We start from the raw sequence: 16,465 nt of genomic DNA, 5'->3' as shown, positions 1-16,465 counted from the left end.
GCGCCTTCCCAGCCGAGTGGACGCTATAGACCCTTGGGAGTCTTGCAGATAGTGGTGACTCAAAGTGGGAAGGTGTTTAATGTGCACAGGATGGGGGAGACCCCCGCACAGAGACTGGGGGAGCCTCTCCCCACTAGGCAAGCTGACAGCGTTTTCTGCAGATTATCTATTTTTTAAATGAGTTGCGCTTTTGGAGAGAGAGGGTCTCGCTGAAGTCTTGCACATGAATTCCTCTTCAGACAGACCCTCTCGGCGTCCTGGGATCTGGGCCGTTAAGACTCCTTCCCCCTCAACCAGACCAACCCCCTGCCCCCCCCAAATGTAGTGTAGGTGTGTTTAAATAATCTATGCATATTTATATAAATACAACCGAGTGTGTCCGCTCGCCTCCTGAGCGCTGCCTCCCGTCTAGTGCCCGCCTTCCGACCCCACGAATGTAGCTAATTGAACTGACCCGCGAGCTCTCGGAACCCAGAAAGTAAAAAAAAGAGGACAAATCATGTGTTTTGACTCTGTGCCTTTATTGCAGAAGTGTGAAGATGGGTGGATGTGAACCAGTCCCAGGTGTGTGTCCCCCCCCCCACTAGAGGTAGGCAACATGTTGCCCTCCAGATGTTGCGGAACTGTCCCTAACCATTGGGCATGCTGCCCGCTGAAGTTGATTTATTTAATTTTGTAAAATTTACTGCTTAGTTGTTCAGCCACCCAAGAAACCTCAACATGGTTTACAAAAACGATAAAAATAGTCATACAGACTTAACGACAATGATTTAAGGCTTTCGAAAAGTTAAAAAGCAATAGACTAAAAGCAGATTAAAACTCTCGCCAGCTTTCTAAATGGCTGGGTGGGGTTGTCTAAAGGAGAACATTTTTTTAGCAGGTGGCGAAAAGAATACAATGAACAGCCACTGCCTGAAATCAAGAGGCTGGGAGTTCCCAAGGTGCACTTTCTTACAGATACAGAACGGGTATTCTGTGGCGCCTGTAAGAGTGCCAGTCCCAATGGGACTTGGAGTACAACTACCTCTGGGTGGTAGATCAAGCATTGCCATTGGCTGAGATCCATTGCTCAGGAGCATTTGAGAGGACGTTATCACCTACTGCCCTGCCAGTCCCCGCCCAAAAACCCCGGCACCACAATTTGCAAGCAAGACATAACAAGGGACCTGGTTGAGGATGCTTTATAGATGGTCCAGTATTGCACGGCTGGAATGGGGAGCCCTTCCTTGGAGACTGTGTTAAACAGATGATCAGTGTCTTGTAAAAGAAAGGGGAGGCTGGTGTAGGAGACCCTTGTGTGCTGTAGCCTCTGGCCCAGAGATGATGGTGGCAGCTTTGGAGAAAGGGGACAAGGGGTCCCTGAAACTCTTGAGCCCCCCCACCCTGCAACACATTTTTTTTGGGGGGGAAATCAAAAGCAAGCCAAACACTTGATCCCAGCCAACAAGAGTTTGATGGGGTGATGGGGAGAATTGTGGCTTTTAACAAACAAGACCTTTTCTCCTCCCACTTGCCCTCGACTCCCGTTTTGTTTTCGCAACACACTAGTCCACATTAGTCACAGCTGAGTGCAAAAGCAGCATCGGCCGTTGTCCCAGATTATGAATGAATGTGGCGTCGGCAATTGTGCTATTGGGGGTGGGGGTGGCTGTGGACCACCTTGTGATGAATTCCTGAGAAGGCAGGCAGACGTTGTGAAACTGGTTCCCTGGTCTTAGAAAGAGGACCCTCCCAGTCGCGCGTGCGTGTGTTTTCACAGACCTCATTGAAGCCTCTTGAATCCGCAGCACGTCTGAGGCTTCCGAGGAGCAAGCAGCTCCTTCAAGCGTTTTGCATGCAGAGATTTCATACAGGGAAAGAGGGCGCTTATTTCCTTGCAGCAAATCAAACCGTGGGCAGCCCCTAGCCCAGTAATGCCCACCCTGGCTGGCAGCAGCTCTCCAAGGTTTCAGGCAAGGTTTGTCTCTCTCTTTCCCAGCCATACCTGGAGAAGCAGGGGGTTGAACCTGCAGCCTTCTGCATGCAAAGCAGATGCTCTACCACTGAGCTACGGCCCAGCAGATGCCTCTGGAGCGTCACATGGGACCACACAAAGGACTGGATCTCATCTATGAGGGCAGAAAGAGTCACCCAGCTAGCTGAGGTCAGGCCTGAGATGCTGAAAATCCACACGGCTGCTTCTCTGATGCTAAAAGTGGGCATGCAACTGGGCCCCTCTGTGCAAGAGCCCCAAGCCGAAGAATCGATCGGTAGGCTTACAGGACTTGGCCAGTTGCCTGAATGTTGTCCACACTGACCAGCAGTGGCTTTCCAGAGCTTGCAGGTTGGAGAAGCAGATGCTCTACAACTCTTGCTCTTGCTTCCTCCCTAAAAATAAATTAAGATTCTAGTCCTTCCTGTTCTTTGAAAGGGGTGGTGGCGAATTAATTAGAAACTGCCTTCTGCTTGGCCAACCCAGTGGTCCACCTAGCTCAGTGTTGTCAACACTGACTGGCAGCATCTCTCCAGGGTTTCAGGCAGGGGAGTTTTCCCCAGCGATCCTGCCAGGGATGGAACATGGGGGCAGGTGCTTTGCGCCAGAGCCACAACCTTGGAAATTAGAGGGTCTGGCCTGTGCATTTTAAGCGACGAGTGCCTGCTGCTTATTTCTGGACGCTATACTGGGACCTACAGCCATCAAGCCTTCAGCTGCCCACTGGGTCAAGGCTGGCTCCAGGTCAATGGCCCCACCCTCTGCTGGGCTTGCTCCTGAGTCAGTGATTCCCCCAGCAGCTTGGCTCCCTCCTCCCCACAACTGATTACCTGCCTGCAGTAACTGAGTCTGGGGATCCACCTGCTATCTAAAATTTCCCATCGTGTCTAAAGCCTTCCCAAGCCAATGGCTGCCCCGGGGCATTGTGGGAAAATCAAAATGGCAGAGGGGCTTCTCAGCCACAGGCACCCGCCACCCATGACAGAAAACTGGGCTACGTGGATTTTGACTCAATGGCACCCCAAAACTCCACTCCCCCCTTCCAAGGTGTTCATTGCACCAAGCAGAAAAGCCCAGGTATTTCAAGGGATTACTCCTGCAAACACGGCCCTAGTGGCCGAGATGTGGCCCTCAGCTTCCCACTACTGCTCCAATGTCCGAACCTCTTGGAAAGGTGTTTTTTTGGGGGGCACCCCATTGCAGAGGGTTGGGCTAGATGACCCTCCCGACTCTGCAATTCCATTGTTCCGTGAGCACGCCCCCTTGTGGCCGGCAGGGTCTCCTCACATGAGGCTGCACCTGTTCCTGTGCAGCGCCCCCTGGAGGCGCATGGCAGAGTGGTTGTTCCTGCAGCCTCGGGCCAAGACGCTGCAGAGGAGCTCCTTGAAGAGGAGGACGATGTGCCAGTTGAACTTGGCCGAGCACTCCATGTAGCCGCACTTCCAGCTCTTCTTGACCAGCAGCGAGAGGGCCCGGCGGGGGGAGAAGCGCTGGCGCTGCAGGTCCCGCTTGTTCCCCACCACAATGATGGGGGCTTCGCCACTGCTGCTCGCCCTAGGAGAGGAAGAGGAACTCCAAGTTCATAGAGTAGAGAAAGAAGGTCAGAGCGATGCACAGACCCCGAACCTCCAGGCTCTCCCCAGCCTGGGGCCCTCCAGAAATTTTGGACCATAACTCCCAACAGCCCCAGCCAAGTGGTAGTCCAAAATGGCCCTGCTGGCTGGGGCTGTTGGGAATGGTAGTCTAAAGTAGCCATGATGGCTAGGGATGATGGGAATTGTAGTCCATAGTGGCTATACTGCCTAGGGATGATGGGAATTGTAGTCCATAGTGGCTCTGCTGCCTAGGGATGATGGGAATTGTAGTCCATAGTGGCTCTGCTGCCTAGGGATGATGGGAATTGTAGCCCAAGGTGGCCTTTCTGCCTAGGGATGATGGGAATTGTAGTCCCAAGTGGCCTTTCTGCCTAGGGATGATGGGAATTGTAGTCCAAAGTGGCCATTCTGCCTAGGGATGATGGGAATTGTGGTCCAAAGTGGCCATGCTACCTAGGGATGATTGGAATTGTAGTCCATAGTGGCCATGCTGCCTAGGGATGATGGGAATTATAGTTCAAAGTGGCCCTTCTGTCTAGGGATGATGAGAATTGTAGTCCAAAGTGGCCATGCTGCCTAGGGATGATGGGAATTGTAGTCCATAGTGGCCTTTCTGCCTAGGGATGATGGGAATTGTAGTCCAAAGTGGCCATTCTGCCTAGGGATGATGGGAGTTGTGGTTCAAAATGGCCATGTTAGCTGGGGCTTATTTCTCCCCATGCAAATAGCTGTGTTTCATTGGATATTTGAAAGTGGGACTGGGCTTCTTTAAGGCTGCAATCCTAACCCCATTTACCTGTGAATAAAACCCACGTTGAGTTCAATAGTAGGACTTCTGAGTAGTCATGTTGCGCCACCAGATGGGTGGTGGTGTGTTTACTCAGAAGTAAATCCCACTGAATTCCCCGAGACTGATCCATACGAGAGGTGGGTTGAGGACTGCAGCCTCACTCTGGAGGGAAAAGCAGTTTTCCTGGTTCTGTGCTCCCCCCACCCAATCCACCCCCTCCTCTCCCATCCCTCCTGCTCACCTGTTCTCCTGGATCTGCTGACGGATCATTTTCACATACTCAAAGCTTTCTGGGCTGCAGATATCATACACCAGGACGTAGGCATCAGTGTTCCTCAGCCCTCGGGATTTCAGGTCTGACCACTCCTGGTGGGCGAGAGGAAAAGATGGGGAAAGCTGGTGCAACGAAAAAGGGACATTGTCACTCAGCTGCATTGTGCGGAGCCAGGCCCATGGGTCCATCCAGCTCAGTACTGTCAACACTGACTGGCAGTAGCTCTCCAGGGTTTCAGGCAAGGACCTTTTCCCAGCCCTATTTGGAGATGGTGGGGATTGAACCTGCCAGCAAAGCAGATGCTCTGTCACCGAGGTACATCCCTGTCAAATTTGTATCCAGATATAGAACAGGTAGGGAACCATTTTCATCCTGATGCCAACCTTCTCAAAGTTAATGATAACAAAAATAACTATAATAACTACTTATATTACTACCACTATTAATTACATTTATTCATTACTTGCCCCACTTTATTTTGTCTTCTATGGAGCAAGTTCATAAATTTTGTTGTTGTTGTTGTTGTTGTTGTTGTTGTTAATTGAATTTATATACCGCCCTATACCCAGAGGTCTCAGGGCGGTTCACAGAAAAGATCAACATAAAACTACAATATGTATTGTCAGCGCTGCCCAAGGTCCCAGCTCACACAAGACCAACGCTGCTTCTTTCTCTAGTATAAAAGTCTTTATTGAAGTTCAGTTTCACTTCCACACGCGCAGCGTGCAACGCTACGTCTGTACCTTAGACCGCCGAAGCTCCATCTGAATCTCCTCCCCCTTGACACCAGTTTAAGATTCTAGCCTTACTCCACCTCTTCCTCTGTTCCTTCCTTCTCTGGGTCCGCCTGCTAGTCGGAGTCTCACCCTTCCTAGACTCCTCTGACGCTGAGTCCCCTGACTCTTCTCCCCCCCTCCTTCGGGCTTTAGGACCTGGCTCCCAATCCGGGTTTTCTGCTGTCCCGCGCTCCTGCACATTTGAACTTGGCGCGCGCGCGCAGCCTCCCACTTTCCTTCTGACCGTTACACTTGTGTCACTGCTCCCTCTTTCGGGGAGGCTAGCTGGACCTGGCCTTCCCTCCGTTTCCCCACTTTCCGATGGGGGCGTGGTTATCCCTGACTCATCTTCTCTCCCCGCTGGAGGAGAGGCTGGTCCTGACTCATGTGACTCTTCCCCCCCACTGTGCTCTGGTGGGGGAACTGGTCCTGATCCTCCGCTGCTCCCTTGGGAGTTTCCGCTGGCCCCTTGCTTCTGGTGCGTCCCCCCTGGGACCCCCCTTGCCCTTACCATAGGCGCCCCCTTCTGGGAATCTTCTGATTCGCTGGAGAAGCTCATGGAATCTCTCGGGTCACTGTCATATTCCCCTACGCTCCCCTCGGATTCCTCTCCTCCGCTCTCTATTTGCTCTCTCCCCTGCGCTTCTGCTCCTGAGCCTCTGACATCCATATATATAATCAAAATAAAAACAACAACCCAATAACACCAACCCCCCAAGAGCTGCATTTTAAAAGGGTATAGGGTGTCAAACAGATCAACCAAAGGCCTGCTTAAAAAGGAATATTTTTGCCTGGCGCCTAAATATAATGAAGGCGCCAGGCGAACTTCCCTGGGGAGAGCATTCCACAGACGGGGAGCCACTGCAGAGAAGGCCCCGTTCTCATGCTGCCACCCTCTAGACCTCTCAAGAAGGAGGCACATGAAGGAGGACCTCAGAAGATGATCTCAGGGTCCAGGTTGGTTCATATGGAAAGAGGCGGTCCTTGAGATAATTGGTCCTGAGCCATTTAAGGCTCTATAGGTCAAAACCATCGCTTTGAATTGGGCCTGGAAACTAATTGGTAGCCAGTGCAGTCAGACCAGGATCGGTGTAATATGCTCAAACTGTCTTGCTCCAGTGAGCAACCTGGCTCCTGAATTCTGCACTAGCTGCAGTTTCCAAACCATCTTCAGAGGCAGCCGTACATATAATGCATTTCAGTAATCTAACCTTGAAGTTACCAGAGCATAGACAACAGTGGCTAAGCTATCCCTGTCCAGATAGGGGCGTAGTGGGGCCAGCAGCCAAAGCTGATGGAAGGCACTCCGGGCCACTGAGGCCACCTGAGCCTCGAGCGATAGCAAAGGATATAGGATATGAACCTGCTCCTTCAGAGGAAACGTAACCCCATCAAGAGCAGGTGACTTCCCAGCCATCTGGTATAGATATAAATGTCTTAAAGCAACTTACGATCCTGAAAGCATACTGGAAAAGTTTCAAACAACATTGAAAGAATAAAACCACATTATTTACGTTAAGTGCTCATCCAGCAATATGATAGAAAAGGGCAAATCCTGCCCCACCCTGCTAAAGATGAACACAACAGGCTACAGGTAGGTAGCCGTGTTGGTCTGCTGTAGTCGAAACAAAATTTTAAAATTCCTTCCAGTAGCACCTTAAAGGTAAAGGGACCCCTGACTGTTAGGTCCAGTTGCGGACGACTCTGGAGTTGCGGCGCTCATCTCACTTTATTGGCCGAGGGGGCCGGCGTACAGCTTCCGGGTCATGTGGCCTGCATGACTAAGCTGCTTCTGGCGAACCAGAGCAGCACACGGAAACGCCGTTTACCTTCCCGCCGGAGCAGTACCTATTTATCTACTTGCACTTTCGAACTGCTAGGTTGGCAGGAGCAGGGACTGAGCAACTGGCAGGAGCAGGGACTGAACAACGGAAGCTCATCCCGTCGCGGGGATTCGAACCGCTGACCTTCTGATCGGCAAGTCCTAGGCTCTGTGGCTTAACCCACAGCACCACCCGCGTTCCTAAGGTGCTACTGGAAGAAATTTTTAAATTTTGTTTCAACAACAGGCTATGGTGTTATTGCATTGTATCATCCCAATTAAGAACCAACTGCCCAGTGCCTAAAATTTGATGATGGCAATGCCAGGCAGGCACATTTCTGTGGGGAGAGTGTTCTGCAGCCAGGTGGCTACCACCCTCCCCATCTCCACCTGCATGTGTCAGTGGTAGGTGAAGCCAGAAGCAAAAGTGGGCGGGGCAATATCTTGCACACACACATCCCTAACTTAAGTCCATCTCCATCTTTAGATCTCCCTTTGGTCTCACCTCCTGCAAAACGCAGGCAGGGCCTCCACATCAACTGAAGTCAACTGTGAAATGCAATTAGCAGCTCGCTGAAGCTCAGAGGATGGGATGAAAACCAAAGCGTTTATTTTTAACCCAGATAGTAATAATGAAACACCATGAAACTGGGGAGCAGGAGCGCTGGGGGCCGATCACAATCATGTCATCTTTTCCTGAGGCTGCCACTCATTTCTGGAACCTAAACATTTATTTCCAGTCAAGGAGATCATCTCCTGAAGCGTCCCTGCCCTGCACTCCTCAGATGAATGTGTCATGGAATTCTACTCAGTAGTGATCCAGAGCAGATTCCAATGTGTAGTTAGCAGAGTAAAAAGTTAAACATGTGGCACGATTCCCAAAAAATAGCCCAGAGGGAATTGTATTTCATCCAGCAGCGCTTTAATGCTAATGAAGGAAATGAGCATAATGGTCACAATTATTATTATTTATTATTATATTTGTACCCCACCCATCTGGCTGGGTTTTAGGATTGGCACTCGCCACAAGAAATCCAGTTGCGGCAGACTTAACTTAAACTTACAATAACTTATAAGAAGTCTAAACCTTAACACTAAGCATACTATGTACAGACCACCACACCAGAAGGAAAAGAGATAGAAAGAAAGAGAAACCCAGGCTCCTTCTGGCCTTACTTTTATAGTCAGTGTGACTTTGACAGAAAGGATGAGAGAACCAGTTTCAGCCAGCTGTACTCAGCTTCTCTGAAGGTATAACCCAAACATTATGAACCTTCTGTTTGCTTCTTTCACACAAAGAAGCCTCCAGAACCCTCTTGAACTAATTAGAATAGGAAAGATCACGTCAGATCAATGCTTTCTGCACTAAGAAATGCAAATTGTCAAAACGGATGTCAGGGAACGTGGAGCCCCTGCTTTTGGAAGAAGGGTTTATTTTATTTCTTTATTTCATCTACATCCCACCTTTTCCTCCAAGGAGCTCAAGGTGCTATACATGGTCATCCACCTCCTTTAATCCCCACAACAAGCCTGTGAGGTAGGTTTGACTGAAAGGCAGTGATTGGCCCAAGGTCACCCAGTGAGCTTTATGGCTAAGTGGAGATTTGAACCCCAATCTCCCAGGTCCTGGTTTAACATCACACAGGCTCTTGTTCAGGACTATATATTTTTCAGACCTGGGTGTGTGTGTGGGTGCTCATTCCCCTCCAGGAAACTTTCCAGCGGCCACCCAGTGGGTGGGCAGAGCAACGGGGGTGAATTTTACCTTCGTACAGAAGGCTAGTTTCTACGAACACTCGCCCACCCGCCTCTCTGCCCTCCATCTAGGCAAGCAAAAGCCATCATCAGAACTCAAGGGCACATTCCAGCCTTGCAGAAACTCTCAAGGAGGGTGCAAAGCAGGGCTGGTGAAGGGGCGTGGCCTGGAGAGAGCAGGTGTGGCCTGGTAAGAGTCCCAAGGTCCAGATGCAGAGGTCTGAAGGTCCGCATTTGGCCTCTGCCCCTAAAGTCCCCCATGCCTGCATTAGATCAGTATCATAGTGTTACACACCACACCCATCTCCATGAGCAGTGTGAAACCCCAGGGGCTGCAGACACACTTAACAGGGTCTGTATTCCCTTTTGGGACAATGAGGCACAACAAAGGCTGTGGTGTCTTTAAGATATATGGTTTGATATGTGCATACATATACATATACATGAAGGTAAAAAAGGGGGGGTGGACCCCTGCACAGTCAAAGGCAACTATGGGGTTGTAACGCTCATCTCGCTTTCAGGCCAAGGGAGCTGGTGTTTGTCCACAGACAGCTTTCCAGATCATGTGGCCAGCATGACTAAACCGCTTCTAGTGCACAGAGGACTGTGACAAGTGCCAGAGCGAACGGAAATGCCATTTACCTTCCTGCCGCAGTGGTACCTATTTATCTACTTGCACTGGTATGCTTTCAAACTGCTAGGTTGGCAGAAGCTGGGACAGAGCAATGGGAGCTCACTCCGTCGCAGGGATTCGAACCGCCAACCTTCTAATTGCCAGGCCCAAGAGGCTCAGTGGTTTAGACCACAGTGCCACCTGCATAGACATGCACACACAAAGTGCTATTTTTCTAGAAAAAGAGGTGCTGGAGCTCACCACCAACTTCTCCCATGTTCCCCACCTGAAAGGAGCTGGAGCTGAGCTCCAGTGAGCTGCAGCTGGCGGGCGGGCGGGGGGGGGGAGCTCTGCACATATACAACCTGCACCTAGATGAGGGGATTTGCAGAGCATTCACATCCTATGAGGGTCTGGCTTCCCCCATAAGGGCAGCAATGGATTCAAAGGACAGCAAGAAGCCTCCTTCTGTACCTCTGATCTAGGGGTTCCTGAACCTTGCTTCTGCCAGGCCTGATCCAAAGGTACAGTCTCCCTACAGTTCCACCTCCTTTTGTCCACTTAGAATTTAATTCCCACTTCCAAAACCCCTCTCCCTTCTCTCTCACTGAAACAGCCACCTGCTCCTCTGGAACCAATGACCGACCTTTGTCACACTGTGGCCAAAACATCTGTAGAGCACGTCACAAAAGAAGCTTGCTTGCAATAGGGTGTTGCACATGCCTCATAAGTACACAATAAGAGCCTTGCTGGATCAGGCCAATGGCCCATCTAGTCCAGCATCCTGTTCTCACAGTACTTAGCCAGATGCCCCAAATGGAAAACTTTCAAGCAGGACCTGAGCCCAAGAGCAACTCTCCTCTCCTGTGGCTTCCAGCAGCTGGTATTCAGAAGCATCACTGTCTCCTATCATCTTTTAAAGCCTTTGTGACATGTGGCCACCACTGCTCCTGTGGCAGTGAGTTCCATAGTTTAACTAGGCAGGGGTTGGACTAGATGACTCTTGGGGTCCCTTCCAACTCTACCATTCTAAGGACTTTTTAAAATCTGTCTAGCATCTTCCAAAATTCAGCTTCATTGTATGTCCACCAGTTCTAGCATTACAAGAGAGGGGGGAAACTTCCCCAGTATCCACTTTCTTTAGGCCAACTTGCCTCTGATGGGGAGAGGGAAAATAGGCATGAGGACTAGTTCCATCTTTCGCCTGCATCTCATCTGCGATGCTTTAAATGTGGCTGACCCTAAAGAAAGCTTTCCAGTTTTTGTTCTCATCTCCCATCTCCCTTATTTTTCTGTCTTCTTTCGATTCCACCCACCCTCTGCCTTCCTGCCATCCAACAGAACTCGCATCTCGCCCCTAAGTGAAGATGGGTCATCTGCAGGGTGGGTGTGGCCGAGGAGGTTAGCCTACATTTTCATCAGCAGCCAACACAAACTCTTCCCTTTGGCTTACTATTTAAGGATTCTTAAAAGCCAGAGCGGGGAGATGGGAAGCTTTGGGAAACAGCTTGAGTGTTGGAGGAGAGTGCCAAAAATTGAAGAACCACGTTAACTCCACCCCCACCCCCCTTTCTATTACTTTATTTTTGGACCAGCAGTCAAATCTCACAGACATGAACAGAACTGTCGTTACTATTTCCGCTCAATTTTGCCTCATTCTGCTAGCTATGGGGGAGATGCAATGTGGGCATTGTAAGTCCCACTTGGAAGCAACTCTGGCTGTCTCCATCAGCTGCACATCTGGGTTCCAAGATTTCACCAGACTAAACTGGCACACTTTCAAGCAGGAAAGGGCTGCAGCTCAGAGGCAGAGCATTTGGTTTGAGTGTAGAAGGCGCCAGGTTCGATCCCTGATGGCATCTCCAGGCAGGGTTGAAAAAGCACCCTGCTTGAAACCCTAGAGAGCTGCTGCCAGTCAGTGTAGACAACACTGAGCTACATGAACCAATGGTCTGACTTGGTATAAGACTGCTTCCTACGTATATATCTCTCTACTGTTATTATAATTACCGTACTTTGATTTATTACCTGCCCTAATGGTCAGGGGTCCCTTTACACCCTAAGGTCTCAGGGTAGATCACAACCAGTGGCATGCAGTGAAGTTTTTCACAGGGAAACAGGGTCAGAGGTGCCAGATTGCAAGGGCAGTGGGGACTGGGGAGATGTTGTGCCTGTGAGCATCATGCCTCCCTGCCTAAGCCAGGCAGAAGGGTGGCGCTGTGGTCTAAACCACTGAGCCTCTTGGGCTTGCCAGTTAGAAGGTCGGTGGTTCGAATCCCCACATCGGATTGAGCTCCTGTTGCTCTGTCCCAGCTCCTGCCAATCTAGCAGTTCAAAAGCACACCAGTGCAAGTAGATAAATAGGTACCACTGTGGTGGGAAGGCAAACAGCATTTCCATGCTCTCTGGTTTCTGTCACGGTGTTCTGTTGCACCAGAAGCAGTTTGGTCATGCTGGCCACATGACCCAGAAAGCTGCCTGTGGACAAACACCGGCTGCCTTGGCCTGAAAGCAGAGATGAGTGCCGCAACCCCATAGTCACCTTTGACTGGATTTAACCATCCAGGGGTCCTTTACCTTTACTTTTTTCCCCATGGGCTTTAGGAAGGAGGCACCAGGCTTTAATTCTTTAATACTCTAATTTTCCAGGAGCATTTAAGGGACTAGCCTAATCCTCCTGGTCCATGACAGCACACCACTGGTTGCAACAAATTAAAATAATAAAACCAATTGCAATCAGAAGAATAAGGTGGGTCCTGCACTTCAGGTGTCAAAGGCCTGGGTAAAAGAGATGCATTTTCAGCATATGGAGAAAACTGTACTGTGCAGGTGCCAAGACACCTTCTGCGGAGAGGGAATTCCACCTCTTAGGAGCTCCCACAGAAAATGCATAAGGACTAGAGGCATTCATTGTTGTTTGAAAATGTGAAATGTGAGATAGTCAAAAATCATAATGGACAAGTCTATCAACAATCTTCATTAGCCTGGGTCCCTGGAGTGGAATATCCATGTTCGGAGGCAATGTGAGTTGGGTTCCAGAAGATGGTGACCAATGGCATCCTGCCATTTCCCGCTTCACTCCAGTGGAACTGCTGGATATGCACTGTTCTAAATATGGACCTGACTTACATACAGCAGAGCACAGGGCCTTGGTGTAAAATCAGACCTAATGCCTTGCAAGGAGAGTGGAGTTCTCCAGGCTTGCCTGCCAACTCACCCAGCCAGCTAAGCAAGCACATTTTACTCCTGCCCTGTGCTGCCTCGCAGGAGAGTTTAGGAAAATGCTTACAGCAAACCTTTCCTGACCTAGTGCAATCCAGGTGTTCCAATCAGCCCTGGCCAGGCATGAAGGAACATGCTACTTAACAACATCTGGTGGGGCTGAGTTTGCCACTCCTGGGAAAGAACACAGTGTTAAGTAACAAAATGAAACAAGCTCGGGTATGCTGTCCCAATGGTAGAGGTAGAATATAGCCATGGTAGCTGGTGGTACCTTATGCCCCCATGAATTTCTCTAATCCCCTTTTAAAGCCATCCAGGTTGGTGGTCATCACTACCTGAAAGACTGCCTTCTTCCCTGCGGACCCTCTTAGGTGCTAAGACTGGCAGAGGGAGCTCTCTTGGTTGTTGAACTGCCCTCCGGAGCTGTGATGGGGGGCCCAGGAGAGGGAATTCTATGGGGGCCTCAAAACTGTGAAATTCCCTCTTCCCCACAGGGGTGCCACTGGCACCTTCAGTAGACACTTTTTGGTGAATGCTGAAGACACACCTCTTCACCCTGGCTTTGGGTACTTGAGGTGTATCTTTCTATGGTCTGCCTTATTTCTGCAAGTGGTTTCAAATGGTTTTCAACATTGAGCTTTGGTTATTAGGGTGAAGGGCAGGTAATTAATTAATAATCATATGGTGCAGATCACTGGGCTGCTGTCAAGGCAAACTGGATTCTAAATGCCCTCTGATGCACTTTGATTATTGTTTTTCACTAGTCTGGTTTTATTACTTAGTATTTTATAATGGTGTTTTAAAATGTGTAAGCCACCTTGAACCCTAGCTTGGGAGAAGGGTGGGATATATAATATAATAGTAAATAATAATAATAATACGTAGAGTGAATCCCCTAGTTGAACAACCCACACCATATTTCCATCCTACCTAACAGGAGGGCCCCAATCCAATTAGAAAACGAACCAATCTGGCCTCAGCACAGCCACACTATCCCACAAGTGATCTGTTGTTCACTTGTAGAATTCACAAGCATAGCCAAATATATTCGGGGGGATGAATTTGGGTTGAGTTGTGGGAGGGTTTTAATAAAAGCCCACCTGAGAGCTGTTTGCTGGGAACGCCGTCAGGTAAGGAACATCCATAATCTTCATGTCGTACATGTTCCCGTTGAAAATGACCGAAGGCCGGTAGGTACGGCGGCGCTCCGTCGGGCTGTAAGTCTCTGTAAAGTCGTGGTACAAGAACTGACGGATAATGGCCGTTTTGCCCACCTTCGGGGCTCCCAGGACAGCCACCGACAGAGTCTCCACCATCGTCTTCTTTCAGGACCTTGGATAGTTCCCAAACTTCCGTCCCCCGCAAGCGATCGGAGGAGAGAAGTGTATTAATCCACGGAGACCTCTGAGGGCGTGGGGGCTGTCTCGGAAGGCGCCCACGGTTTAAGACTTTAGGGCAGAGGCCCGGGGCCCCACGCAGCAGCACTAGTAGAAGCCCTCCACCCCTCCACGCAGCGCTTTAAAGTAAGTGAAGTAATACCAATTGCCCATTAAAGTAGGGGGGAGGCGGTGACACCATGAAGTCCAGAGTCTAAAATTAGTTCTCTGCACCACTGAGTTGACTTGATGTTGACTTCAGTCTCTCCTCACAGTAAGACATCAGATCCGTGCCGTTGCTTTGAGCCGCAACCCCGCTCACTTCCTTAACGGACCGATTACTATTAATTCCTTATGACTGTTGTTTTGCTACTCCGAAAGTCCCCCGGGTCTACAGTCGCTCAGCTGGGTTCTCCTAAGCTCACCTCGTTGAGGGTGGCTCCTCCTCAGCCCGCCTCATCTAGTCTCCCCCCCCCAAGATCAAAAAGTCTTCCCCCCCCAACCCTTCCAAGCTCTTCTCAAGTTTGCGTCAATCGAGCTGCTGTCCCGGGAACGCAGGCTGCCGGCTGAGCCGCCCTCAGGTAAAGAGATTTCACGATTCACTGGAGAGATGAACTCACCGAGTCGAGAAAGGGAGAAAGAGGCGACCGGAGCTTGAAGGACAGCCGCTCCGGGATGCCTGGTTGGCGAGCCTGGTCCCCCAACTCCATCCGAATCGAGCTGCTTTGAAGGGCAGCGCGTGTGCCAGCAGCGAGCTGGTCCTCCCCACTTTTTCTGCTCTTCTAATCCAATTGAAAAGGAAGGCGAGAAGTTCCCCCAAATATTGGAGGAGGCTGGGAGACTGAGACGGACAGCTGTCACTCCAGATCCAGACCCGCCCGGCTCAAGATCCTCGCTCCGAAACGGCGCTCAACCTTGAGGAACGGGACGCCAAGCCAGCCTCTGCCCCGCTGGCGCGCAGCCGGCCGGGCATCGCTGCTGCTGCTGCTGCCTGCCCGGCTCCAGCGGCGCCCTCCCGGCCCCGTCCTCATGCTGGACCCTCGCCTCGCCTGCGGATCCCGCCCGGAGGAGTGCTCGCGGCTGCTACCTCTCCCTTCCCGGGCGCCGAAGATGGAGCGGAGCGCATCGCTCGTCTTTCAGCACCCTGGACAGAGCACTGCGGTGCTGCGCGCCCGCCTTTCCCCGCCGCTGCCCGGAGTTCCAAGCTGCGGCAGAAGCAGAAACCCGCTCTATGCCTACTCGGAGAGAGAGGTCAAGCACGTGAGAAGGGCGAGGCGGGGAAGGAAACGCGCGGGTTGCGTGTGTGTGGTAGGGGGGGAGAGCGAGCAGGGGAGGCGCCTCTGCCTGGTGGAGGCTGGAAATCTGTCGGTTAAGCAATCCAGCGCGGGAGAGGGAAGGGTAGGAGGACGAGCTATGTGGGAAGAGCGAGAAGGAGCGGGGGTTTGCGTTGCATCTTCTCTCTCTCTCTCTCCATCCCGCCCCCCTCCTCACTTCCCAGGGATGCAGAAAATGTGACTTCATAGTTCGCCGCTACAATGCAGCCTTTCCTTATCCAGACGCGCAGCAGAGTTCAACCGAGGAGCAATCTCAAGGCATCCGAGTCTCTTTTGTGGAGCTGCCCGGGTCCTGGGGCGTCCCTTCTAGTAAGGAACGGAAGGGAACGTATAAAAAGTTGGCTTTGTCTTCCGAACTTAAGTGTACGAAATGGTGAGTCATCCGGCACTTCCCGGAAAAGGCTCGAGGTCTTGGCGAGCTGCAAATGTATTTACACTTAATGTGACTACGAGGCAGGCAATTTGAAGAGGGAAAGATGTGTAATTGATTGACGGGCCTCATTCACATTCCAGCTTGGGGGGGGGGTGTTTTCACAAGCAATGAGTATTATGATTAAAATGAACAATAAACATTTGTTTGTTTGTTTGCTGTTGTTAATGACCCGCCCTTCACCTCAAGGTTCCGGGGCAGGTTGCAACAATCAAAACACAATACAATGGTACCTCGGGTTAAGTACTTAATTCGTTCCGGAGGTCTGTTCTTAACCTGAAACTGTTCTTAACCTGAAGCACCACTTTAGCTAATGGGGCCTCCTGCTGCTGCCGCTCCGCCGGAGCACGATTTCTGTTCTCACCCTGAAGCAAAGTTCTTAACCCGAGGTACTATTTCTGGGTTAGCAGAGAACCTGAAGCGTATGTAGCCTAAAGTGTATGTAACCCGAGGTACCACTGTAGTGAAAACAGCTTAGAATCACAGGAATAAGCTGTGTCTCGAAG

At 50.7% G+C, this 16,465-nt stretch overlaps 1 protein-coding gene across 2 annotated transcripts; it reads right to left on the bottom strand.

The window, feature by feature from the left end:
* Nucleotides 1-1,742: 1,742 nt before the first annotated feature.
* RASL10A (RAS like family 10 member A) lies at nucleotides 1,743-15,254 on the bottom strand. Of its 2 annotated transcripts, none has more exons than XM_053368379.1 (3): nucleotides 13,920-15,254; nucleotides 4,599-4,753; nucleotides 1,743-3,526 (listed from the first exon to the last, which is right to left on the bottom strand). In XM_053368379.1, the coding sequence occupies exons 1-3, from the start codon at nucleotides 14,133-14,135 to the stop codon at nucleotides 3,256-3,258; spliced, it is 642 nt and encodes a 213-aa protein (XP_053224354.1). In that variant the 5' UTR covers nucleotides 14,136-15,254; the 3' UTR covers nucleotides 1,743-3,255. The 2 variants fall into 2 exon arrangements, with proteins under 2 accessions (XP_053224354.1, XP_053224355.1); XM_053368380.1 differs by having other exon boundaries at nucleotides 4,599-4,723.
* Nucleotides 15,255-16,465: the final 1,211 nt, after the last annotated feature.

The sequence above is a fragment of the Podarcis raffonei genome, chromosome 16 (assembly GCF_027172205.1).
Source record: "Podarcis raffonei isolate rPodRaf1 chromosome 16, rPodRaf1.pri, whole genome shotgun sequence".
NCBI classification, from domain to species: Eukaryota; Metazoa; Chordata; class Lepidosauria; order Squamata; family Lacertidae; genus Podarcis; species Podarcis raffonei.
The sequence above is the reverse complement of the archived record's forward strand: the minus strand, read 5'-3'. Positions and strand labels throughout refer to the sequence as shown.